This window comes from Acomys minous (assembly GCF_964271855.1).
Source record: "Acomys minous genome assembly, chromosome: 2".
Classification (NCBI taxonomy): Eukaryota; Metazoa; Chordata; class Mammalia; order Rodentia; family Muridae; genus Acomys; species Acomys minous.
Genome location: NC_140484.1, coordinates 132,069,175 through 132,095,275, shown reverse-complemented (window position 1 = coordinate 132,095,275; position 26,101 = coordinate 132,069,175). Strand labels below are relative to the sequence as shown.

Here is a 26,101-nt window from a genome sequence, read left to right as displayed (position 1 = left end):
AGGCTGTGGGAGGGAGTAAAGCTGGATGCCGGAGAGACAGGAGGGAAGGGGGGGATGTGTATGTGAGTGTGCATGTGACTGCAGCAGCAGCTCCTAGTCGGCTCTCCCCGATTGCTGCCCAGCAGAAATCTGAGTCAATGGTGCAGATCCCACCGCCCCTCTTCAAGAGAAGTCTGATTATTAAGCATGAGCAACTCATCGGTCATTTTTGTAACAATGTGCCGGCCAAACCAAACATATCTGGGAAGACAGTCAACTCAGAGGCTACTGTTGGTTTTCTGTGATGAAAATTCCTTGACTTTCACAGGTGGTAATAAGGTAAGAGATTCTATTAAAAAAACAACTGAGGGCTGGAGAGATGGCTCAGAGGTTAAGAGCACTGACTGCTCTTCCAAAGGTCATGAGTTCAATTCCCAGCAACCACATGTTGGCTCACAACCATCTATAAGGAGATTTGTATACATAATAAATAAATAAATATTTTTAAAAAATAAATAACAAATGAACACAACCCAACACAAAGCCAAGCATGGTGGCTTGGCACACCTTTAATCTCAGCACTTGGGAGGTAGGGACAGGCAGATCTCCATGAGTTCAAGGCCAGCATGTTATACAAAAAGAGACCAGGACAACCAAGGCTACACAGAGAAACCCTGTCTCGAAAAACCAAACCAAACCAAAACAACAACAACAAAAACAAACAAACAAAAACCCACCATAGAACCAGAAAACTACTGTTACTTAGCTTTGCAAATCCAACAACGAACATGTGTTGTTGTTCTAGAAATGCACAGCAGGGAGCTATCCAGTGTAGCCTGGATCCTGTCCTGGATCCCGGGCCCTTCTTCTTCTCCCATGCTTCTATTGGTCATTTGTTGTGGCAAAAGTCCAACTCATTGGTCTAGCAGTCTACCCTTCTCCACTGCTTTCCCTCAACCCTGCGCTGTGTGGAACCTCAACTCCCACCACTCCCTCTGACTGGGTTCTCACGGGAAAGCCACAAGCCCTAATTGCTCTTGTTTGTCTGCATTTTGCTTTTGCTGTGGTGGAGATGGCACGCAGGTGCTCTGCCACTGAGCCCAAGGCCCATCGGCCTGCTCTTTGAAAGCTGCTCTCTGAGGTCCTTGGCATCTGTGCCCTCCCCTTTCCAGCCTAGCCAGTCCTGTCCTCTCAGCCGTACAAGCCTGTATGGGCATCAGAGGTTCTGGCATTGTGCCTCTTCCTTGGTGCTGCTCCAGCATAAGATAGCCTTTCTGACCCTGTCACCTGGCTGATCTCATCCATTAAAATCCAGCTCCTCGACCGCCTCTCAAAGATCGGAGTTTCTTAAGCTGTGACCTCCTGGAGGTTTTTCTTTTAATAGACTTCGGTCATCAAAAACTCTACTTGGGGGCAGCTTCAGGTAATGTGAGAGTCTTCCAAGCCCCCTGGCTGAGGGAAGGGAGGTACACGAAGCCTGTGAGACTGAGGTATTGGGAGTGTGGGGAGAATACATAAAAGACAGGGGCAGTGAGGAGAGCTGGGATCGAGGTGTCCTGTGAAAAGGGGTCCCCGGAGTCACATGTATGAGAGGCGGGGCAGAAGGGTGGGGGAAATTATGGGCTGGGGAGCTTAAGTTAGGATCTAGTTTCTACTACAAAGCTGGACGGATGGCCTTGGGCGAGCCATTTTACCTCTTTGAGTCTGTTTTCCCACACAGAAAATGAATCTAGAAATTCTGTGCCTCGGAGAGAACTGTGATGAAAATGAAGCAATGGATGACGTGTGCAGACGGAAGCCATCTTCCTACGCCGCCCTGCTCACAAGGCCTTTGCCGAACTTCCCAGTGAGAAACACGTGTGCTCTTGCTGGACTTTATTAAGCCACTTCTTAATTTTCTCCTTCATGACTTGAGCGCTTTCAACCTCATAAAATTACTACGAACTATGCAAAGCGCCCCCCTTACCCCCACGGGACCACCATGAGCCTTCAGGGTTGAAACATGCCCAATTATTGCCTCTCTTCCACCCATGGGACCTAGACATGGATGAGCCAAAGAAGGCTACAGTGGCACTCCTGGGACCCAAGGGTGTGTGTATAAATCTGAGCTCTCTAATTCCCCTCATGGGAAAGGATGGTGCTATGTAGTTAATTGCTACTTTATCCTAACACAACCTCTACCACATGACAGGCCTCATAAGCATCTGTTGAGTGCAGACTTGAAAGCTAGCCTAGTGTGGGGACTACGTGCATTCCGATCCCTGAGCTCCCTGTAAAGGGCTGGAGGCTTTCCTCCTGTGGTCCTCTGATACCCCGTACCTCTAGAACCACACTTCTTACTTTATTATTATTTTTGCTCTCCTCACCAACTTCCCACTGTTACAGGGCGCCTTGCCCATGATATATAGGTATGGACTTATATGGGCTTATACATCATGATATAAGCCCACTTCCTGGTTAGTTTCGTTTGTTTTCGTCAACAGACACAAACTAGGGTTAGTGTCATCTAGGAAGTATGACTAGAAACTGAGAAAATGCCGATAGCAGACTGGCCTATGTATGGCCAGGCCTGTGGCATATTTTATTGATTAATGATGGAGGTCAGATGACCCAGGTTGCAGTGGGACGGTATCCTGGGTTGTATGAGGAAGCAAGCTAGTAAGCAGCTTCTTCCATGGTCTCTGCTTCAGTCCTACCCTGGTTTCCCTCCTTGGTAAAGTGTCATCAGAGCATGTAAGACAAATAAACCCCTTTCTCCCTAAGTTGCTTTTTTGTCAGTGTTCTATCAGAGCAATCGAGAGCCAAACTAGAACACCCTGACACCCAGGACAGAGCCTAGAGTTCCCTAAAAAAAGAACAGGTGACCAGTTGTTTTCCAGGACCGCTCTCTGGTGATCAACCAGTCTGTCAGCTAGCCAGGTGACAGCCTGGTGACAGCCAGCCAGACCACAGGGATCACATGAGTAAATCACTGTCTGGAAAATGCTGGGACTTCATTGCACCAGGACACTGGGGCCCCGTTTCATGTCTATGTAGTACTCACCTGATCTTTGACCTCGGGAATGACGCTTTGCCTTCCTTTTGCTTTTGTTTCTTTACCTGTCTCTTTACCTGTAAAAGAGATGTTGTGATTCTTCTTAGCCTGTCATTAAGAAGTCTTGAACCCTAGTACTTTTATGCTACATTTTGGCTATACAGAGCCTTATGCTGCAAACCGTGTCTTGCATGAAGGATCAGGGCTGGGGGTGGGGACAGCAGAATGAAAACAATTCCAAGTAAAAGACGAGGCTAACTATGAAGACAAAGGGGGCTAGGAGTGTAGGTAAGATACTCAGGGCCCTGGCTTTCATCCTGAGCATCACAGATGCGCACACACAAAAGACAAGAAACAAAACATGGACATTAGATTTATAAGAGCCACATCGTGCGCAGGAGAGCGCAGCTGTATTGTTTCAGTAGGCCACAAGCACAGATGGGAAGGAAGGGACTGTTGGTATGACAGGTGGGTAGACACGGACTTACTACTAAAGGGCCCTGAAGGGGACATAGCTCCTAGGTTACATTTTTCTAGAATGTAACCCTAAATAGAAGCATGAACTTATCTTTAGGATAGAAAAAAGTCCAAGGTCCAGTTTTGAGGGTTAACTTCAGCTGTCTCTGGACTCAATCTCAAACTTGAAAGCTAATGTCACGCTGACTTTAGTACCTCCGAGCTCCAACAAACGTGTATCTTTTGCCTGTCTCTTTCCTACACCAGTATGCCTGCATCACTCCCACACCCCACTTCCACATAGGCCCTGTGGCTCCTTATTTGCATACATTTGCATATTCCCCTCCCTTGTCTTTATCTTGACTGATGCAGTTAATTTTCCTGGGCCTCCTATTCCCAGGTTGACCCTCTGGGCTACTATCTCAGGCCCACTTCATTTCCTTCAGAAATTATTTATTCTTTATTTTATGCACAGAAGTGTTTTGCCTACTTGTATGCATATGTACCCAAGGCCCACAGGAGACAAAACAGGGCACTGGATCCCTTGGAACTTCCTGAAACTATAGATGGTTGTGAGCCTTCATGTGGGTGCTGGGAACTGAACTGGAATCCTCTGCAAAAATACCAAGTACTCTTAACTGCTGAGCCATCTCTCTAGCCCTCGAGCCTTTGTTTGTTTGTTTGTTTGTTTGTTTTGTTTTTTGTTTGTTTGTTTGTTTGTTTGAGACAGTCTCTTTCTGTGTAGCCTTGGCTGTCCTGGACTGGCTTTGTAGACCAAGCTGGCCTCGAACTCACAGCGATCCGCCTGCCTCTGCCTCCTGCCACCACCACCCAGCTTGGGCCTGTTTCGTAATGGGGGCACTCTATTACAGTGCATTAGAATGGCCTGCTTTCCTGACTGTTCTCCACCACACCAACCTCAGGTTGAGGCTCTCCAAAGGCAAGCCTAGGTTCTCGTAACCTCTTCATCTCCAGCTTCTCAAATGGGGCCTGGCCTACAGAAGGAAGACTCCTAATAAATGCCACTTCAACTAAACAGACATAAAGAAAGTGCTGCCGAAGTTACTTTGTTTTGTCTGCAAGGAAGGAAAAAAGCAAGGATGGACGGGTGGTTCCACAGAGTGGGTAACGGCAGAGCTGTGTGCTGAGAAATGAGAAATAGAAATGACAAGGAGGAGGAAGGGCAACATCCGTAAGTTATAAGGCATTCAGCGGGAGTGGCCAGGAACTGCTCAACAGAGGACAAAACCGGATGTGGTATTCTTTAGTGATCATTATTTTCATAGGAACATTAGTTCTGCTATGACACGTTTGTCTGTTTTAATCAGAGGTATATTCTGAGCGGCTAAAACAGGGCTGACTGACTACATGCTAGGCAATATGGAGGCTGGGCATGGGAGTGCATGCCTACAGTTCCAGCATTCCGAAGGTAGAGGCAGGCAGATCTCTGTGGGTTTGAAGCCAATCTGTCTACATAGTAAGTTTTGGGACAGCCAGACCTTACAGTGAGACCTTGTCTCAGAAAAACAAAGCAAAACAAAACTAAATAATGTCTAACCAATTCAGTATTTGGCCAATCATCTGTCTACTTAAGGAAAATATGTAGGTATAAAAACTAAATAATGCACCAGGCACAGTCGCCCACGCCTTTAATCCCAGCACTTGGGAGACAGAGGCCGGCAGATCTCTGAGTTTGAGGCCACCCTGGTCACAGAGCAAGTTTCAGGACAGCCAAGGCTACACAGAGAAACCACCAAACAAACAAACAAAACCAAAAACCCCTAAATACTGCAATGTAAAATGGCATAAAGTGCTATTACTATGTGATAATTTCTGGCCTCTAGATTAGCAACCAGATTTATTTGCCTTATATGCCTTAGTAGTGTCAAGTGTTATTGGTGCTCAATGTTTTTTTCTCAATCAGTATTTGTACAAAATCAGAGTGCCAAACTGGAGACATACTTTTAAGTTTAAAAAACAAAAAAAACAAAACAAAACAAAAACCCAAAAAAACTAAAAACTTGGCTTCAAGTGTGTTCTGACCCCCACGTTCTCTGGTAAGTTCCTTTCCTTGTCTAAACAGCATTTTTCTGAGACTGACATAGGATGGATGGATGTAAGTCCATGTAGGGCACTGCCTAGCAGACAGCAGGCACTCAATGAATGACAGTTCCACACCAAACCTTACTAACAGCTAAGATGATAGAGTAATGGAGCTAAATGTTCTAACAGCAGGCATAGAAAGGGGGTGAAGGAGAGCTGGCTCTTCCCGCTTCTTAGGAGGCTACACCTGGGGCTGGAAAGACTCTTAACTCAAGCAAACTTAAGTTTCCAGCCACACCTGCCTGCGGCGTCGTTTCCGCCTCCGAACAGTCCGCGGAGGCGTTGACCCTGTCAGGCGGGATGCACGCCTGCGAGCCTCACGGAAATCTCGGAGTCGCTCCACGATGGCGCTTGCCACAGCCTTCCCTACCCACTCCTTAGTAACCGCGACGCTGCAGCTAGCAACGTAGGCAGCAACCGGCGACCGCAGATTCTAACTACAAGTCCCGTCAAGCCCCGCGGTCACTTTCAGCTACGTAGGCACACCGAACTACGGATCCTGGTGAGTTCTACAAAGAGCATCATGTGACCAGCTTCAGCCAATCGGCTTCGGACAAGTAGTAGTGGGAGGGAGAGAAGCAGGGAGACAAGATGGCGGCGGCGGCGTCGCAAGGCGGGAGAGGCGGTGGTGGCGGATGCAGTTCTGGGGCTAGCGGCGGCCCCAGCTCTGGGACAGGCAGCAGCCGCAGTGGTTTGTTGGATAAGGTGAGGATCTCAGTCCTGGGGACAGTCTAGAGCCCTGGGGATGCCCAGGAGCTGGTGAGACCACCTTCCCATCCCCGCCCCCCTTATTTCCTGCGGCTTCTTGAGGAGCGCTCCTGTGCAGCCCACTAACGCACGTTTGTAATCTGCCTTCTCAACACATTGAAACCCAACCCTTCTCTTTAGGTCACCTCTTTTCTCACTGTTACTGGTCCTAATGCTGGCCGCCACAGCAGCTTTTCGTAATTACGGCATTGTTTCACCGTAATGATCGCGTTTCTATTGTGCTAGGAAGCCAGTCTTGAACATGTCTATTTCACCAACGCGGAAAACTGAACTCCCAAAGAAATGAAAGGACTCTATTCAAAAGTCTATATTCCCTCCAACTCTTCCACCGTCACCCTCGCGTGTTACCACAGAGTCCAAAGAGTTTAGGGGGTTTTCACCTCCCCCGCCCCATGACACGTCAAATAAACGAACTATTCGTTTGTTAACTTCCCTTGCTGGGATGACAGGAAGCCTTAAGATTCTTTTTCCCTCTTGCATTTCTTTGCCTTTCTCTCTCTTCCTCCCTGCTTGTCCCTTGCTGTATGTACCTGCTAGCTGCTTTCCACCCTGCCTCCTCAATTATTTAAAAAAACAAAAACCACATCCTTGGCCATAAGGGCTTAAAGGATGGGAGCTGGGGAGGAAACTGCTTCTGGATTGGCCTTCTTGCCCGTTGAACAGCATCTTGGAAGAAACAGCTGCGTGAAAAACAGGCTTAGTATTCTGCTTCTAGCAATGTGACCTAAATATACCGGATCTCTCCAGGTCCGCTCATCAATGCCTGGTATGTCTTACTGCCTTCTTCCAGTGTCGTCATTCCTGGCCGATGCCATTGATGATTGTGAAGCATGGTGCTTTAATATAGTAAACCATTTTTCTTGAAAGATTTTAATCAAAAAACTTACTGACTCTTCTGTGCCAAACAGATGTCTAGGGCTTAAGAAACGAATACCTGACCATGCTGAAGGGTTCAAATCCAGGATTTGCGTAGCTTCCTCCGTGGCGAGCAAGCACTGCAGCACTGAGCCATATCCCCAGTTCTCCTTGTCTTTTTAAGAAGGATCATTAGATTCAAATTTGAGACAGGGTCTTGCTGTGTAGCTAAGCCTGCCTGGAACTGGCTTTGTGTGGAACCCAGGGATCAAACGCGGCTTGTGAGGCTTGCCAGTAAGTATCTTCATCAGCTGAGCCATCTCTTTAGTCCTCAAGTAAGTCTTCCTTGAGGAAAGATACAGAATATGATGGTGCTTGAGGTAGGCTTACCTGAAGGGTCCCTGAGTAAACTTAGTGAAAGGTGGAGTTAGACCGGAGGAGGGTTACTTGTGTAAGAGTGGGAGGTAAAGGCTTTTGAGACAGTATAAAGTGACTTGAGGAAATTATTCACCTAGCTCATTTGACACAATAAGGTCGAATACTAGTAATTTGGATTTCTTAGAAAGAAGGATAAGTTTTGAGTCCTAGTGTAGCTTATGAAAAGCCTTGGGTGATTATTCATTACTGAACTTAAATTTTGTTACCACAGTAAACACTGTAGGTGTTTACTCGTTCTCATTATAGGCTTATTATAAGGATTAAATTATAAAATACTGTCAATGTTTTAAAGGCCTATATAAAAACAGAATGGCACGGTGGTGATATCCCCAACTGGGATTTCGGAAAGATGTGCAATGTTCTCACAGGAACATTGGGAAGGCTGTTCATCTTGTTTTGTTGAAGCAGGGCCCTGCTGTGTAACCCAGGTTGGTCTTGAAAACAAGTCTTTGTACCTCAACCTGCCTAATGAGATTACAGTCTCAGTCCACCGTACCTCCCCCACCCCTACTTGGAAGATTTGACCAAGAAATGAGAAACAGAAGAGCGAAAATAGTCAAGAGCATTTTAAGTTCTTTTTCCTGGAAAACATCATTTCTGGTTTCATTGAATTGTTCACTCTCTGGATTCCTCTCACACCTAGTGCCCCTGGGAGTTGCCATATGTTTTGTACTTTTCCAGTTTCTTGTGAGGGTTTCTCTCCACTAGTCATTGCAGAGTGAGTGCTTGCATCTCTGAAGTTAGCCAAGTTAGTCTTAGGACAAGCTGTAGTGGATGCTGTTTTGCAGTGTCTGGAAAAAACCCTAACTGCTGAGGTGGAGAGCATGGGGGCTTGTCCTGAGAGAAGCTGGGCTCAGTGAACAGAGAGAGCTTGCTGAGTGGAGCTGGGCTCAGTGAGCAGAGAGGGCTTGTCCTGAGGGAGCACATAAGGTGTGCTCAGATGAGGATGCTGCCTTTCATAGACTCTCTTAAATTTAATTTCTCTTCCTTTTCTTTCCTCCTTTTGGGATCTCAAGGAGGGCTTTGATTTCTGCACCTGTATTTCACTTGCTGTGAAGAAATGCAGTCAGTTTTCTGAAACTGACGTTAAGAACCAAGCAGCACCCACTTCCTGACTTTTGCAAAAAAGTTCGCACATCTAATCTTCCATCTTGAAGTGACTTAGTTCACTGCACTAAGTCGTTTTTGCCCCAAATCTTTTGTTCTGTGTGACAGCTATGAAGAATAGCTGGGTCTTAATTTGTTTAGACTATTAGAAGTTGGTATGTTTTATTTTTTAATTGTTATCCAAATCATTTAAACCTCATAACCTGGATTCTGTCTCATGGTTGGAGTCTCAGCCTGACCTTAGAACACAGCTTTTGTGTCTTGGTTGAGAATATAGCTCTGGTGCCAACCTTGCTTTGATTTCTGGCTCTCCTTTTGCCAGCTATGTATTCTTGGACCAGTTATCAAAGCTCTATGTAATTCAGTTTCTGCACCTGGAATGTGGAGCAAGTCACTGTGTGCGTGCACCGCCCATCTTTCCTCCTCTCTGGGTTTTGACTACCTTAGAAATTAGTATATGATGTAAAAACTGTACATATCAGATTCCCTTGGGTTTTAGTTAAAAACAACAAGTATCTATACCACCCAGATCAGAATAAGATTTTATAGTATTGAGGCCTGGCTATTCATACTCTTATACACTCTTTCTTACCTGTACATTTTAATAGTTAATTTTTTTAAAATGGAGGTTTAATACATAATTTTGTTTTGTTTTGTTTTCACTCGCTTTGTAGACCAGGCTAGCCTCGAACTCACACTGATCCACCTACCTCTGCCTCCCTAATACAAAAATTTTACAGTCCAATGGTCTTTAGTTTAATCAGAAGGTCATTGGTACACAATTTCAGCAAGTGTTTATAAGTCTTCGCAAAGCCCCATAGCCATTGGCACACCTCTCCTAGTCCTTCTTCCTAGCTCCAGAATACCCCAGAAAGCTTTTTGTCAGTGAGGAGGCTAAAACTGAGACTCTGGTACATGCAAACCAGTAAGACTGTACCACTAAGCTGCATCCCTAGTGTAGTCTAGTCTGTTTCTGGATTTGGCTGTTGTGAATATTTTATGTAAGTGAAATTATACATACGTGACCTATCATGATTAACATATTTCAAACCGCACGCGTGATTTTTGTTTGGCTTTGTTTTTCTCTCTGAGCCAGGGTGTCTCTGTGTAGCCTTGGCTGTCCTGGAACTCGCTCTATAGACCAGGCTGGCCTCAAACCCAGAGATCCTCCCGCCTCTGCCTCCCAAGTATGGGATTAAAGGCTTGTGGCACCACTGCCTCACTAGTTCACATGTTTATAGCCTGTATCAAACTTCATTTTATGTGACCTAAATTTATTCATCAGCACTGATAAACCATTTTAAATGTTCTGTATGTGTGGGGGTGGATGTGTGCCCCATGGCATGTGTGTGGACATAGGGGGCAGACTGAGGTGTCAGTCCTCACCCTCTGCTCCCTTAGAGATCATCCTGTTTCCGCCTCCCTCCTCACCACAGGAGTATGGACGTTACAGATATTCACAACTAAGTCCAGTGTCCCGGTACCATGTGGCTTCTGGGACTCCAAACTCAGGTCTTCACACTGTGCGCCCAGTGCTTCACCCACTAAACCCCTTCCTCCGACAGATAGCAAAACATGACATTTTACTTTTCCATCTATCTGTTACTGTTTGAATCATGCACCTTTTAGCTGTGTGATACCTGCTATCAACACGGTTGTCCACAGGGTGGACATTTTCAGTCCCATATACCTGGGAGTAGAATTGCTAGGTCATGTGGTATGGTATTTTAATTGACGCGTGTGTGTGTGTGTGTGTGTGTGTGTGTGTGTGTGCGTGTGCGTGTGCGTGTGTGTGTGTGTGTGTTAATGTGGTCTCTGTTGCCCAGGCTGTCCTGGAACTGGTGCTTGTCTGGCCTCAGTCTTCAGAGTGCTGGGATTACAGGCTTTGTTGGGTTTACCGCTCGCTAGAGTTGGCAGTGTGAGCCTGGGTGAGGGGACCTAAAAACGAGGCGGACCTAGGTCTCATGCACTAGCCAGCTTTATTCAGAGCATCAGACAGTTATGATACTGTGAGGTTTAAGAAGAGTCATCTGAGTGAAGAGTGTAATCACAGGGACAAGCCATGCGTGGAATAAGCGTGGTTTTCTGTAGAGGCGGATGAATAACAAGAGCTGAGGTAAATTCCGCCCTACCCACTACACCTGAGAGGAGCACAAAACACATCCAAGAGCAAGTCCGTGTTCTAAAGGAGCTCAGGTCACAAGACGTAGGTTTGTTTTCTTGTAAGCTCTCAGAAATCTCACAGTTGACTGTGTTCTGACACCTTGGTGCTTTGTTCAGCTGTTTTGCACATTGGGGAAGCCACTTGCATTCCCGCAAAGAATCTAGAGAGGAACTTACAATGTAGTGCGATTTCCAGACTGGTCGCATGTAGTTTTTAAATGTGGAATCTGCCATGTCCATAGAATAAGGGCTTGTTTGTTTGTTTTGAGACCGTCTCACTGTGTAGTGCTGGTTGGCCTGGAATTCTAGAACTCACTGTGTGACCAGTGTGGCCTTGAACTCAAGGTGACTTGTGTGCCTGTGCCTTCCTAAAGACGAGTACCTGACTGCATTGTTTTTAGGCAGGGCCTTATGTGCTCTAGGTTGGCCTCTAGCTCATTTTGTAACTGAGGAGGACCTTGAACTTCTAATATCTAGCCTGCACCTCCCAAGGGCTGAGATTACAGGCCTGCACAGTACATGAGGTGCTAGGGATTAAACCTAGGGCATGCTAGGCAAGCCCTCTACCAGCTGAGCTACAGCCTCGCCTCCTCATCCCTTTACTCATGGGAGTTTCACTGCGAGCCATTTTCTTTCAGCCTTAGATCTCAGATGTATTGGCATCATTTGTGGGCTAGGTAAGCCATAGATTCCATGAGCTGAAGCTGTCCCCACAGCACTGCAGTAGTGTAGGCTTCCTGAGTCATGGGGTCAGGCTGCTTGTTTAGTTTGGGACCAGAGAAGACATTGAGGGGCAATTTTTTTCATCGGTTTCTCTGGAATTGCCACTAGTGTGCATGTTCATAATTTAATTGATACGTGGTAGTTTCTAACCCCCAACTAACTCATACATGCGGCCACTAATAAGCACATGTATACCAGTGATTTCCGTTACAGTATTCCTTGGCTCTTAAAGAACAGATTGAAATAGAAGGTTCCATGTGCTGCTAAGAACTGTAATCTTGTCTGGGTGATACCAGGGGTTTTCAAATTGCATCTTAAGTAAGCAACCACATTTTGAAGGTACACATCATTTTATTCCCAAATTAACATTTTCCCCTTTGTTTTTGCACTTGTTATTCCTGCTCTTGCTACATGGATGTATGTGTATGTGTGTGTGTGCGCGTGTGCGTGTGTGTGTGTGTGTGGAAGGTGACTCTTAACTCCTTATAGGCTAGAAAATTCTGAGGTCAGAGGTAAAATACAACTGTAGAGCTTAAACATCTCAAACCCAGTATATGCAAAGAGGATTTATCTTTTTCCTCTGTGTTCCTTCTCTTGGGAAATGACGTGGTGGTTCAGACAAGTCATCTAAGCCCTAATTGTGATGGGCAGGCATCTCTCATGTTACTTTTAACTAGTTTGTTACTAAGTCCATCCAGTTCCACATCATAAATGTTCACTTTTCATCTCCTTGCTGATGTTTGTTGAACATTCAGGTTCTGTACTTTAGAATGGCCCCATCTAATTTATATATTATTTGTAGTATCGTATAGTTACACATGTCTCTAGTGTTCCCTTTGAGATCATCTGCAGATTTGTCTGTGAGACGATTTTCAAAACAAAACTAACAAACTCTTAAAGCACATAAAGTTGGTTGATATTCACCTAGTTAAATCTTATCTATGTCCTGCTCAGAGTCAAGTTTAGCCTGTAAGCAGTCCTTCTGGGTTAGGGTTCCTCAGCCTTGTTCCTACTGCTCACTGTCCTGCCTTGCAGCTTATCTCTGCTTCCTGAACTGGAATAGACAAAAGAAGAGAGAAAGCTCTTATTGTTTTTTTTTTCCTAAATCAGAGTGGGGTCCTTCTATTAATACACCCCTCTCACTCCTAGTGTCCGTCTCCCCAGGGTGAATTGAGGGATCCTTTGAGTTAGGCTAAGGAACGCTCTGAAGAGTCCACTGCAGCCTTCATGCCACTGCACAGCGTCTGTTCCACTGTAACGAAAGTGTAGAAAGTGTTCTGCTACCATGTTATACTCAAGGCTGTCGGTTTGCTTAGCATACCCTGATGACCAAAAATGTTTTCCTTTGTTGACCCATCCCCAGCCCTTAGTCCTGGAAGATGCACGGGGAACAGAGGCTGTAATCCCCAAAGCAGTTAGTTCTGAAATGACTGCCTGTATTCTTTACTTACTCTTTAAAATGGAGACATGTTTAAAAACGTCCTAAGCACTTTGGAAGAGAGATCGCACGACTGCAGTGAGATGTCTTTTAGAATGTTCTGCAGTGGAGACTCAGAAGGAAATGAGTCTCCAGTGTTCCATGAAGGTCATGAAGGACCCTCTTTCTGTGAACTGGAGGTCAGTCGTTTCTGACCTCCAAAATGTGGCCAGGGACAAACATGTCCTGCTCTTCTGTTGATAGAAAAGTGACTTCTAGTAACTACAGTGACTAGTAAATATGAGTAGCTTGTATGGTTGTAATACAAACTCACAGTCATGATCCAGTCCAGTTAGGCTGTTAGATAACACCAAGTCACTACCATGACTGTTTTGAAAAGCTGGCGGAACAGCAGGAAAAGTAGATGTGTATGTGTCAGGAGAATTCCCAAGACTTTCTGTATATCAGTGTAGGAAACTGATGTGTTAGATAAACCATGAGACTCAGTATATAATGCTACATGTAGGAGATGTTTTATATTAATGTGATCAGTCAACTGTGTAACAGTTAGATTGCCAGATAGCAGGCAAAGACCAACCTGGAAAATATGCCTTCCTAAGGGTGGCAGTCCTTAGGACTTGCTTTCCACGTGCTGCCCATTATATACCATGTGAAACAAACTTGTCTTTACCCACGCTGCCCTCCCCACCCCACTGTGTGTGTGTGTGTGTGCGCGCGCGCACTTGTATGCATGGAGGCCAGAAACTGATGTTGGATATCCTCCTCAGTTGATTTCCACCTTTTTGTTTGTTTGTTTGTTTGTTTTTGAGACAAAGTCTTTTGTGTAGCCTTGCCTGGCCTGGAACTATACAAACCAGACTGCCTTCCTTAAACTCCTAGAGAGCCATCTACCTCTGCCTCCTGAGCACTGTGATTAAAGGCGTGCACTAGTATGCCTGGCTCCACCTTATACCTGAGACAGGATCTCTTACTGATTTCAGAGCTCACTAATCTCCTCAGCCCCTGCTTTATTATATTTTTCTTCCTATATTGCCCCTTGTTGAAAAGATGTTTGGAGGTCTTTTCTAGTCACTCATTCTAACTGTCAAATAAATGAGACCTATTAGGTTTATTATTGAACAAGCTTTAAGCTCTATAACTAGGCAGCTATGATCTTTTTACTCCTCTGTGCTAGTCTGGCATCTTCCCAGCCACACATCGCGAATTATTTGCCGTATTGCTCGTGCCTGGGCTGCTTATGCTCTGTCAGGTCAGTCACTCTCCTCTCCCTCGTGATCCCTACCAAGACCCTCACACTTGGGAATGGAAGCCCCGCCCCCCTTTCCTCTCTGCCCAGTCATTGGCTCTCAGCTTCTTTATTAACCAATCAGAGATAGTTGGGGAGCAAAGTTTACACAACATTGAACAATGAACATGATCAGATGGGGGGGGGCAGAATTCAGCATCTGAATACATAGCACTCCAGACTAACCACAGCACCTGTGCCTAGGGAGACCAGAAGACCAGAAGACCAGAGGAGGGACGAAAGGTACCAGCATATCTGCAGAGGGGATGTGATTTGCATACACTTTAGATGAGCAGCTTTTGAGAATGATGGCAACTATAGCCCCCAAAATAGACACCTAGTGTCAGTCCCCACTTGTCCAGACATTTCTTTGCCATAGTACAGAGGGCTAAGGTTTTTCATGCATGCAAAGTGGAATTATGCACCCTCTCTTCAGAAACCAGATTATAACCATTCTCAGGACTTCCCCCCCCCCCCACCCAATTCACTGGAAAAGTTCCTGTTTTCTCAGCTGAGGATTCTGGGTACCGGACAGTAGAGTTAGAAGAGCTGCAGTTGATTAAATATGATTCTGCATTTTATCCCTGAAAATTAAGAGGAGGTTAGAGAGCCAAGTTTCATTTCTGATTGTGCTACACTGAACGATATTTCTCTGAAGGGGATATCTATGAAGATTTGTTTCCCCGCCCCCTTTTGGAATGACAAAATTTTCAAAATGACTTCATTATTTCACTGATAGTCCAAATCTCATTGTAGGCTTAGCTTTACCAATCTTTGGGATTTTAAAAATGGAATATACTTGGCTGAATGCATATGAGCTAGCTGTTTAGACAAAACTTAATTTCTTAGTTTAATATGTAAGTTTTAAAATTAGATGTCATGTTTGATTAATAGGCTGGCAGGTTGGGAGAACATTTAATTCATAATGGCTTTGAATATAACTAATTTGGGGGCTCGAGCGATAGATAGCTCAGTGGTTAAGAGTGTTTGCTGTTCTTGCAGAGGATCCATGTTCTGTTCCAGCACCATACCAAGTGACTCCCAGCTACCTGTAAAACGCACGCACGCACGCACGCACACACGCGCACACATAATACATACAATTTTTATACATACATAACATTCTGCTATATTTTTCCTCTTTACAGACTTCAGGTTTTATTTGTATATTAATGTGTATAGAATCACAGCTTTTTAAAAAAAGGCTGATAATAGAGAAATATTTTTTTGTCTTTCAGTAAAAGAATCCATTCTCAAGCCAAATGAATTTGAATTTAATTGGCTGCTAGTGATCCAACGCAGGGCTTCATGTGGGCCAGGCAAGCACTGCCTCTGAGCTGCATCTCATCCCTGGTTTCCTCCCAGGTTGCTGTTGGTCATGGTATTTTATCATAGCAACAGAAAACAAACGAGAACGCTTGGTTTATAATTTAACATTTGATATTTTCAACAGATGATACTTATTTTGCTATCTTAGAGATACAGTATGCTAATAAAGTATTCAAGTTGTTCACAGACAGTGGTGTTCTAAGGAAGACCTTTCCTCTTTGTTAGTGTCTATGAATTCCTGTATCTGTATTTTCTGATTTTTATGCTTACAGAATGTTAGGATAAACAAAGGCGAGTTTTTTTCTACATTCATCTGTGGGTAACGGTGTGGGATACATGAGTTCACATAGTGCATGCGCATATTCTGGTTCTGGGCTTACAGGATTTGCATTTTCTGCTTGAAGACTTGCACCACCCATGGGAAAATCCACTGATTGCAGTGCGCAGTCTCTGTAATATCAGAAGACAGAGTCTTTGTGTACTTAGGGATCTGAAGAAAGTAGCTCATTCTATTTTGTAAGTTGCCATGTTTTTTGATGCACAGCTTTTCTGTTTGTTTTGTAGTGGAAGATTGATGATAAGCCTGTAAAAATTGATAAGTGGGATGGATCAGCTGTGAAAAACTCTTTGGATGATTCCGCCAAAAAGGTATACATACTTCTTGCGAGGACTTACGCGAGTGTGTTTTTCAGCCTGTAAAGTCTCCTCATGGGTCTCTTCTCTTACTTGGAATGGCCATAGCTTTCAAGTTAAAAAATGAGCCAAAATAGGCTTCTACTATTAACACAGAATAAGTAGGGGGAAGTATGTTAGAGCATGAGCATTGAGCTAATGAGAAAGTTGGTAACATCGTTTTGAGATTAATTAGCTTAGAGCACAGAAACTTGGAAAGGGAGAGCATTCATCTGTGATTAGTTCATTTGCAAAGAGAAAAGAAAATGTTAGCTGCGTCCTATGAGAAGTTGAGAATTTCAAAACTAAAGATTTGTTAAGTTTTTCCTTTGGGATTCTTTAAAGAGGGTTTGCGTGGTAAGTAGTATGCTAGGTGAAAAGGACTGTTCATTCCCACAGTTCATAGCATGACTTTAGTGGAGTCAGTAGAGGCAAGCCATCGGAAGGAAGAGTCACTGTCACCTTCTGTCCTGCTCCTCACTAGGTGCTCCTGGAAAAGTACAAGTATGTGGAGAACTTTGGTCTAATTGACGGTCGCCTCACCATCTGTACCATCTCCTGCTTCTTTGCCATAGTGGCTTTGATCTGGGATTACATGCACCCCTTTCCAGAGTCCAAGCCGGTTTTGGCTTTGTGCGTCATATCATATCCTTTTTTTATGCTATGGTTTGCTTTTTAGTAAGAATTCAAAGTATCTTCTGTTAAGTCACCTTGCTTTCCATAAAAGCTTTGATTTTAGGGCTTGCTAATGTTAGAACTAACGTGAAAGTTGTGCCTGTAAATTCCTGTCACATCATTGATACTCTGTATTTAATAAGGTTCCTTTGTCTGCAGTGTATTTAGTTATTAGCTAGTAGGAACACTAAACAAATAAACGGTGATAGTGAGGCCCAGCTTTTTTAACCTATTGGATTTTTTTCTATTAGATTGGGTTGCTTTAATCCATTTATTCCTTACTTTTAGTAGAAAAGCTTTGGATTTTAGAATTCCAATTTTGTTTCATATTTTTCTTAAAGCTGAAGAGCTCGCTGGGGAGATCCTGAGCCCCGTGTTTCATTGGAATTGGGGATCCCTTCTGGAGCTATACAACATGGGTTTGAAATCCAGGGTGTCTGTGATCTTGGGCTAGAGGAAAAGATGGAAGTAATACCTGTTGAGAATTGTAAAAATAACTGAGACACGGGGTGTGTAGCACACACATGTGATCCCAGTTCCCGGAAGCCTAAGTCAGGGTGATCATGAGTTTCAGGGCAGCTAGGGCTACCTGGCAGAGCCTGTGTTACCTAAACATTTAAAATAAAATAAAATAACAGAAAGAGGACTGGGGAGGTGGCTCGGTTGTTAAAATATTTGCTGCATAAGCACAAAGACTGGATCCCCAGCACCCACATAAAAATCGACCTAGCAGCACAGGCTTATGATCCCAGTGCTGAGAGCATGGAGACGGATTGGTCGTTCTGAAGCAGTGAGCTCCAGTTTAGTGAGAGGCCTTGTCTCAAAAAATTAGGTAGAGAGTGATATAGAAAGACACCTAGTACCAACCTCTGGCGTGCACACACACAAATGCACATGCCTATACCATACACAAATGAAAAAGAAAAAACTAGATGGGAGATTTTATAGTATATTTGGTATATAATATAGACAGTCCCTACATTTAAAGAATTCAACTTACGATTTCTCTACTTTATAATGGCATGAAAAAATATCTGTACAACCATTGTATTTATTTTCAACATAGTATTCAATAAGTTACACCAGGTATTCATCATGCTGTTATACAGTAGACTTTGTATGAGATGAGTTTGCCTAGTTACTGGCTGATGTAAATGTTCTGAGCATATTCAAGGTAGGCTAGGCTAATCTGCAGTGTTTGAAAGTATGGTGGAGTGCATGCATTTTTAATTCATAGTTACAACTATTGTAAGTTAAATTTTGTTTCATTTATTTATTTATTTGGTTTTTTGAGACAAAGTTTCTCTGTGTAGTCCTGGCTGTCCTGGACTCACCTTGTAGACTAGGCTGGCCTTGAACTCACAGCGATCCGCCTGCTTCTGCCTCCCGTCCTAGAACCCATGTCACAATCATCTGTGATTTCAGCTCCAGGGGCCTGGCACACTCTTCTGACTTTATGTGCACATGCTGTACATGGACACACACATAACATGCATAATTTTAAAAATAAAGTAAATCCACTTTCAGAGGTGGTTAGCAAGCCATTGTAATAAAGCACCTGATAAAAATAGTAGCATACAAGTAGATGGTTCCTGGCCTTGGCAACAGGTAATCTCTCACTCTTCAGTAATCGTATTAAGTGCCCTGGCTTGAAAGTTTCACTGCTAAAGCAGCCTAAGAGAATATGCCGTAAGCTCTAGAGATCATTCTCAAGGCAGTGGCAGCAACCTTATTACACATAATTTCCAAAAGAACTACTTTGATGGTGTTTCAGTTATATTTGTTTAAAGCAAAGCACGAACCTAAGCTCATGTTTTATATATAGTGTTAGTGACTACTGCTGTAAATAACCCTGTGTGCCACATGGTTATTTATAGAAACCCCCTGACAATTCCGTTCTTGTTTGTTTGAGACAGGGTCTCAGTATACTAGCCTTAAACTTACAGTAGTCCTGACTCAGCTTGCCAAGTGGTGAAAATATAGGTGTGTGCCATTGTGCCTAGCTTCATGACAATTCTAAAGTTCAGTATTATTTTTGTAGGAATGAGGGTACTCGGGGAATAAATTAATTTATTAAATGCTGAAGTACAAATCCAGGAATATGCTAACTCTGGAGTCCATAACCCTTTGCCCTATACGTCCTGCTTCTCTAGTTCATAACATTTAAATGACACGCCTCATCACGTTAGTGGTTGAATGTAGAGTTAACACTGTCAAACCAGTATAATAATGTGTCTGCATGTATATCAGACATAATTGCTCTCACAGTAGACTGATCTGAAGTCGCTTTGACATTCGTTGAATATAGTCAAATCCACTGTGATAGATTTTAATTAATTAATTAATTTTAATTTTACATGTATGTGTTTTATCTGCATGTATGTCTGTGTACTACATGCAAGCCTGGTACCCAATAAAACCAGAAAAGAGTGTCAGATCTCCTAGAACTGTGCTGTAGAATGTAGTTGGCTGCCCTATGAGTGGTGGGACTCAAATCTAGGTTCCCTGCAAGAACTGCCAGTGCTCTGAATTGCTAAGCCATCTCTCCAGACTCTGATCTATCTATCTATCTCTCTCTCTCTCTCTCTCTCTCTCTTTAAATAGAGAGATAAGCACAAGTTATAACAAAAGTCTTGAGTAACTGAACCCTGTTAGGTCTGTGTCCTTTAATGTAGAAGATGAGAAAGCCTGTGTGTTCTGTATCTTTTGACTCCTTTTTGAGTTATAGAGAACTAACCAGAGAGAGTCTTGCTTCCTATAGGTGCATAAGTACAGGGGCAAAGAGCAGGTAACTAAATGCTCAGTGCTTTGGCGGTAAGATAAAACTTATTTAGGAGTGTCAGGAAAATGTTTGTGGCTCTTGTGTCTCATTTGTTGTTACTGCACTTTTGTTGTGTTTGCATATTTGTATGTTTTCCCCTTAACATTATTTGAACCTATTTTGTAATGATGGGGATTCTCACCATTTATACCTCATATAAAGAGAAGAGCATCTTTCTTGTGGCGCACAGAAAAGATCCTACAGGAATGGATCCTGATGACATTTGGCAACTGTCCTCCAGCCTCAAAAGGTAATGCCCATCCTGAGTTATTGGGGATCCTTCACGCCTGGCGTTGGGTCTGCTCTGGGGCGCTGTCATGACTCACATTCTCTGCTGCCCTGTGCAGAGCAGCATGCTAGTAGGACGCCTGAGCTGTAAGCTTTTCCTCCTGCTGCAGTTGTCAGGTGTCTTTATCACAGAAGGAATGCTTTGCTGGAAGACTGAGGAAAGACTGTCTTTTTCTTGTGGCCAGGACAAGGAAATCCAACATCCTCTTCTGGTGGTTTGGGGTTTTTTGTTTGTTTGTTTTTGTTTTTTGTTTTTTGTGGGGGTGGGGTGGGGGGTTGTTTTGTCTTCTGCGTGCACATTGTACATAAAAACTCATGCAGACGAACACATACACGTTAAATAGGTCTTTTTTAAAAAAAGATCAAAGCTGTGAGGTTAGTTATCTTTTAGGATCTGTGTCTTCAGACTTCCTTGTGAATGTGGTCAAGCATCTCTGGAGTGGTGCTTTGTACAACTCAAACCACAGTCTCTCTGACCTTCAAGAGTACACTCAAGTGTTCAAGGTATCCAAAACTGGTCCATGCTCCTAGACCCACTTTACACTTAAGAAATCTTTGTCTCTTTTCAAGATCTTAAATGTTGCATATATACAGGTCTCTAAATCTACATTTTTATCCTAGACCTTTTCTCTGAACTGTAGCTATATCCTGCTCTCTATCTGATACTGGATCCTAAAGGGCACCTCAGAGTTAACATGTCCAAAACTCAACTCCTTTCCCATTATCCTGCCTGCTCGTCCCTTAGTTTTCATCTCTGGGTAAGTAGCAGTTTCTTTCCTAACAAGTCCAGATCATTTGGACTCCAGAGTTCTGCCCAGATGTGTCTAGCCTGCCTACTTGCCAGCTCCATTGTTACCAACTCCTCACTTCTGGTGGACCCCGAAGCTTCTCTCCCTGCTTGTAGTCACTGCCAGGAGAGCAAGAAAAACAAGTAACCTGCAAACATAAGTCACACCCACTTAGTCTTCTGTTAAAATCTCTTGTTTGGGAAAAAGGCTAAGTTCCCAGGACATTAGCAGTCCGTATGTATTGTGTGTGCTCCACATGCATGTGCAAACACTCACGCATCTCCTGCTTTTCTTCAGATACCCTAGGCATGTTTTTGCCTCAGGGCCTCTGTACTTTCTGGTCCCTCCACATGGAATACTCTTGGATAGCTTGTTCTCATCTTCATTAGGGTTCAGTAATTAAGCCAAGGAAGGTATATCAGCATATCTAAGGAGACATCAGAATTAGTATCTTCAAGACGTGGGAAGGCCTGCCTGTCGGTCTGTCTGGATGAGCGTTGGGCATAGTCCCGTGTATCAACAATGCCAAGCTTATCCTCCTCACTTTTCAAAAACTGAACAAGCTGAGGGCTTGTTACTGCTTGAGTCCCTGTTTGGTTTTTAATTGGTTTTTAAAGTTAGCATACAAGTGGTGCGTTCATTGGGTGTGTTCGTCTGTATGCTCTCACTGGTCCTTCCCCCCAGTACCCTCTTCTACTATTGCGTATTCCATTACTGTCGTCCCCCACCCTGAGAGCCCTGCAGTTTTCCAGTCCGGTTGGGTTTTGATTTGTTCTTTTTGTCCTGATGCGTAGGTTTGATGACAAATACACCCTGAAGTTGACCTTCATCAGTGGGAGGACAAAGCAGCAGCGAGAAGCCGAGTTCACCAAGTCTATTGCTAAGTTCTTTGACCACAGCGGGACACTGGTCATGGATGCATATGAACCTGAAATATCCAGGCTCCATGACAGTCTCGCCACAGAAAGAAAAATAAAATAACCAATTCTAAACGCTCTCTTTCTGCTGGGTCATGCAAGTTACTGGTGGGTAGGGGAAGAAACAGAAAGCTTAAATTTGGTCAAGTATGACATGTTAAGAATGCCCGTTTCGTCCACTCTGATAAGTAGAATTTCCTAGCACAGATATGCAGTTGTATCTGGCAGCTTGCTGTAGCCTCCTTGCTCTGCTGAGTGGTTTGTGTTGTTTCCTTAAGAAGCATTTTTTGTAAAAGCTAAGCATTCATTTTCCTTTATACTTAATAGTACTTTATACAGTATAGCTTTGTGCCATGCAACGTTTGAATGCTCAGTTCGTAAGAACTACTAACCTCCTGGATATGGCAGTGTTCACCTGTAATCCAGCACTTGGAAGGCTGAGGAAGGGGCTTGAGTTTGAGGCCATCTTGGGCTGTAGAGCCAGGCCCGGCTGGGCAGTGGGTGTTAGTAACTTGTTGCTGACTTTGTGGTAATCCCTGCTTCGGCAACTGTTTCCTTAAACCCAGGATACAGCTCTTTCTGTGTGATGGCTTTCCTTACACACCATTTTTGTGGGTGTGTATATATATATTTGACTTGGGGAGAATTATTTTTTAAGAAAAATAGCTTTTAATTTGTTTAAAGTAGATCTGCCTGTTAGATTTTGTGCTCTTATCCAATTAAAGAAGCCAGTGGCATTTTTAGTTTTATATTCTCTATGTTTTCCACTAGTATGTTTCTGTTGATTTGTTTGTGTCCTTTACTAACTGCCATTTTCTAAAGTTTTTTTTTTCCAATAAATGAGAGAAGATGTAAAAACGTGGAGTACTAGTCTTGAAAGAAGGAAACATGTAGCAAGTGCTTTACTCACTGTCCAGAGGCCCTGGAGAACCTGGAGCCGGAGAGTCTTAACTCTAGTGATAGCAGCCACACAGAGCGCTTGTGCTCTGGGCATTTCACGTGCACAGGCTCACGATGCTCACAGCAGTCCTAAGAGGCAAGCACTGATGTCCTTACTTTACACACAAGGAAGCTAAGACGCAAAGGTGTGCACCACACAGATGGTTCTAGAACGGGATCTGGCTCCAGTGGGGAAAAAACCAACACTATTTTTTCAGCATTTTCCCAAGCTGGTCAGAGAGCTGGACACTTGACTAAGTCCTGTGACTTTCAGGAGTGTAATTCTAAGCCTAGTACCCCAAACCATTCACTTTATAAGAACGCATCCAGGCTGCATTAGGAATGTTGCCCTGTCTAGCATTGCCCAGTGGAGAGTGTGAGATCACACTGGCCAGAGATTGAAGCTTTGGATTCTATACTACTCTTTCCTGTAAGCCTGCGGTAAGTCAGAGTTCATTGAGCTGCCCCCACCACTTCTTCTAAAAGTAACAAAAACGGCTGACAAGGTGGCTCATTTAACAGCGTGCCTCCTGTGCAAGCATAGGATCCTGAGCTTGGCCTCCAGAAGTCATGAAAAAGAAGCCAAGTGGTCCAGTTATAATCCCAGCGCTGGCAAAGTGGATACAGGAGGATCTGTGTGGCACGCTGGCTGGTCAGCTTAAACACCAGGCCTGGGGAGGGGACTGAGGGGGGGGTAATGCTTGCTGTGTCAGCAGAAGCATACGAGCTTGGGTCCCCAGCACCCATATAAAAGCCAGGAGTGGTGAAGCCCATATGACCTTCATGTTGGAGGAACAGAGACAAGGCAGAGGCGAGGGCCTTGCAGGCCAGCCAGTGTGGTTGAAATAGCAAGCTGCAAGTGCAGTAAGAGCCCCAGTCTCAAAGGTCAGGGTGGACAGAGACAGAGGGAAGCTTGTGCTGTCCACCCTTGGCTTCCTCGGGTAGATAGAGTGACACTCTAGGTCATCTTCTGACCTCTGGGCACATAGGCACACACACAAGGTCAACATTCAGATTCAGTGAGCCACTTAAAGCTTTTGAAAGTGTTTAATCGGATAATGACACTCGCACAGGCACAGTTACTACTGTTAGGGGGTTTCCAATGCTGGAAGAGTAGCAGCTATTTATCTCCTTGGTGTTTTTTTATGCTGAAGTTCAAACTCAGCATTGTACGTGGTGGGCAAGTATTCTAGCACTGAGCTACATCCTCAGCCCTCCAAACACAGATTTATATATGTTCCCATTTTTTTCTTAAATAAATATTTAAATGATGTTCATATATATATTCTTTCTTTTTCTTTGTTTCAAGACAGGGTGATTTCTTCTGCCTCAGCATTGCAGCAGCTGGTACTGTATGCACATGTCATTGTGGCTTTGAATTTTGTTTTTTCAGCATAAAAATTTATAGTTACTCCCCTTGTTAAGCATATATAAGACAAACTAATTTTTAATAACTACAATATCCTTTAGTGGTTTTAATTTAACTTTCCTTATCAAACAGACAGTAGATTGATAGGTGTTTTTCTCTCTAGTTTTCAATAGGAATGCACTTAAGAAGAAGAGAAAAAATAGGTCCTCCAGTTATTAGAGTCAAGTGACTCAGTTGCTCATAGCTTCATTTTAATGTGTGAGCTTAAGCAAACCCCATTCCTTCCCTAGGTTACGTAGGCTTAGAAAGTGTACCCTTGAGATTATGGTCAACATAATCATAGGTATGAAACATCCCTAATTACAAAGAGAGTGTTTACCATAACCTTTATAAAAAGTGGGTTCCAGTAAACCCACTTAAAACCTTGAACTGTAGCCATGTGTTGAAGAAACAGTTAAGCAGTCCAGTCAGTTCACGCACTGCCAGCACCTGGCGTTTGTCGTAGATGGCCACACAGACCAGAAGCGCCCTGCAGGCTCAGGCTTCGGCACCCACACTGGCACTTTGTGAGGCTGCAGGGCACCTCCTGAGAGCTGGCTGCTGACGCTTGGAATGCTTGCTTGCTGCAGCCCATTTTGGATGCTGCTGGGCTGTAGCACCCTCTGTAGAACTGCAGCACCCTTTCTTTGTGGAAACTCTTGAGGCCCAACACAGCTATTTTTGAGCTCTTCACACCTGCCTCAGTGGAATTAAGTCTTCTCAAGCAGAAAGAAGCACTAAGGAAGGAAAATTAATTGCAAATTTATGTTGCTAGTATATATTTAATGTTTGTAATACTTTGCTATATATTTCAAAGACTTAGAACATCAGGGAATGGAAGATGTGAAAACTTTTTTATTGAATGTCTATGATTTACACCCCATGCACCAAAATCCCTCCCCTCCCCTCAGTATGGACATATGTGCAAAATTTATTAAAATACTTGCAAACCAAATTCAAGAAGACAAGACGTTCACTTACCATTTCAGGTTGGCTTCAATCCAGATATGTAGGAATGTTTTAACATGCAGACTAGTGTCAGGACCCAAGAACAGAAATCACAGCAGCATCTTAGTAGGTGAACAAGAAGCTTTTGACAAAATCCAGCATTCTTTCATGATAAAAACCCCAAAGAGACTGAGGGTAGAAAGGAACATATCTGAGCATAATAATAGAAAGGAACATATCTGAGCATAATAATGGTTATATATGACAAACATACTCACTAGTAATACTAAATGGGAAACACTGCATTTCTGCTAAAAATCAGCAAGAGCAAATATGGTCTCTTTCTTTTTCTACACTTAGAAAGTCTACTGCTTGAAATCTTAGTAGAGCAACACAATAAAGAAACAAAAGATACAAATAGGAAAAGAAGAAAAGATTTCATATCTAGAAGAACCAAAAGACTAACAGGAAACAGCTCTAATACACACTTTCCGCAAAGTGGTAGCATACAAAATTGCCATATAAAAATTTTAAAAGCATTGTCTACCATAAACATGCCGCAAAAGAAAACAGGAAAACAATCCCATTCACAACTGTCTTCCTGACCCTGCCCACACATACCCTGAAAACCCTTGGAATAAACCTAACCAAAGAAGTGAAAAACTTTTACAATGAAAACTTCAAAACACTAAATAAAGAAGTTGAAGAGCTACGTTTGCAGATCATAACAAAATTGTTAAATGGTTTTATTAACAAGAAATCTAAAGATTCAGTGCAACCCCAATCAAAATTTAATGCCACTTTCACAGGAAAAAACATCCTAAAATCCATGCAGAATCATAGAACACTTTGGATAGTGAAAACGGTGCTGAGAAAAAAAGAAAAGGGGAAAAAAGCTAATTTCAAGTTAGACTATAGAGCCACAGCACATTACTGGAACAAAAGCATACATGTTAACTCGTGCAAC

The 26,101-nt window shown here is 43.5% G+C and overlaps 2 protein-coding genes and 1 long non-coding RNA gene across 5 annotated transcripts in view; 1 reads left to right on the top strand and 2 right to left on the bottom strand.

Annotated features, from left to right (window-relative positions):
* The window catches only part of XRRA1 (X-ray radiation resistance associated 1), a 67,348-nt gene extending 61,358 nt beyond the window's left edge, over window positions 1-5,990 (bottom strand). For 2 of the 3 annotated variants that reach the window (XM_084773985.1, XM_084773987.1), the window contains exons 1-2: window positions 5,811-5,990; window positions 3,023-3,090 (exon numbers count right to left, since the gene is read on the bottom strand). The gene's annotated coding sequence lies outside the window, so the exon portion shown is untranslated. The remainder of the gene's footprint in view (window positions 1-3,022; window positions 3,091-5,810) is intronic. The other variant, XM_084773986.1, reaches the window with a different exon arrangement.
* Window positions 5,991-6,118: 128 nt separating this feature from the next.
* SPCS2 (signal peptidase complex subunit 2) lies at window positions 6,119-22,588 on the top strand. Its single transcript, XM_084774031.1, has 5 exons — window positions 6,119-6,277; window positions 16,243-16,326; window positions 16,835-16,995; window positions 19,962-20,096; window positions 21,717-22,588. Exons 1-5 carry the CDS (start codon window positions 6,164-6,166, stop codon window positions 21,901-21,903), a joined length of 681 nt encoding a protein of 226 aa, XP_084630157.1. The 5' UTR covers window positions 6,119-6,163; the 3' UTR covers window positions 21,904-22,588.
* LOC311593019 overlaps window positions 22,134-26,101 on the bottom strand; it is a 12,067-nt gene continuing 8,099 nt past the window's right edge. The window contains exon 2 of the long non-coding RNA XR_014777564.1: window positions 22,134-25,323. This is a non-coding gene — a long non-coding RNA (uncharacterized lncRNA). The remainder of the gene's footprint in view (window positions 25,324-26,101) is intronic.

What these genes read in the sequence shown, in the direction of transcription:
- SPCS2 (XM_084774031.1), top strand. Translation starts at nt 6,164, where the DNA reads ATGGCGGCGGCGGCGTCGCAAGGCGGGAGAGGCGGTGGTGGCGGATGC. An exon ending in TGGATGATTCCGCCAAAAAG is followed by an intron (nt 16,327 to 16,834) that starts GTATACATACTT and finishes GCTCCTCACTAG; the next exon opens with GTGCTCCTGGAAAAGTACAA. An exon ending in TTGGCTTTGTGCGTCATATC is followed by an intron (nt 16,996 to 19,961) that starts ATATCCTTTTTT and finishes CATTATTTGAAC; the next exon opens with CTATTTTGTAATGATGGGGA.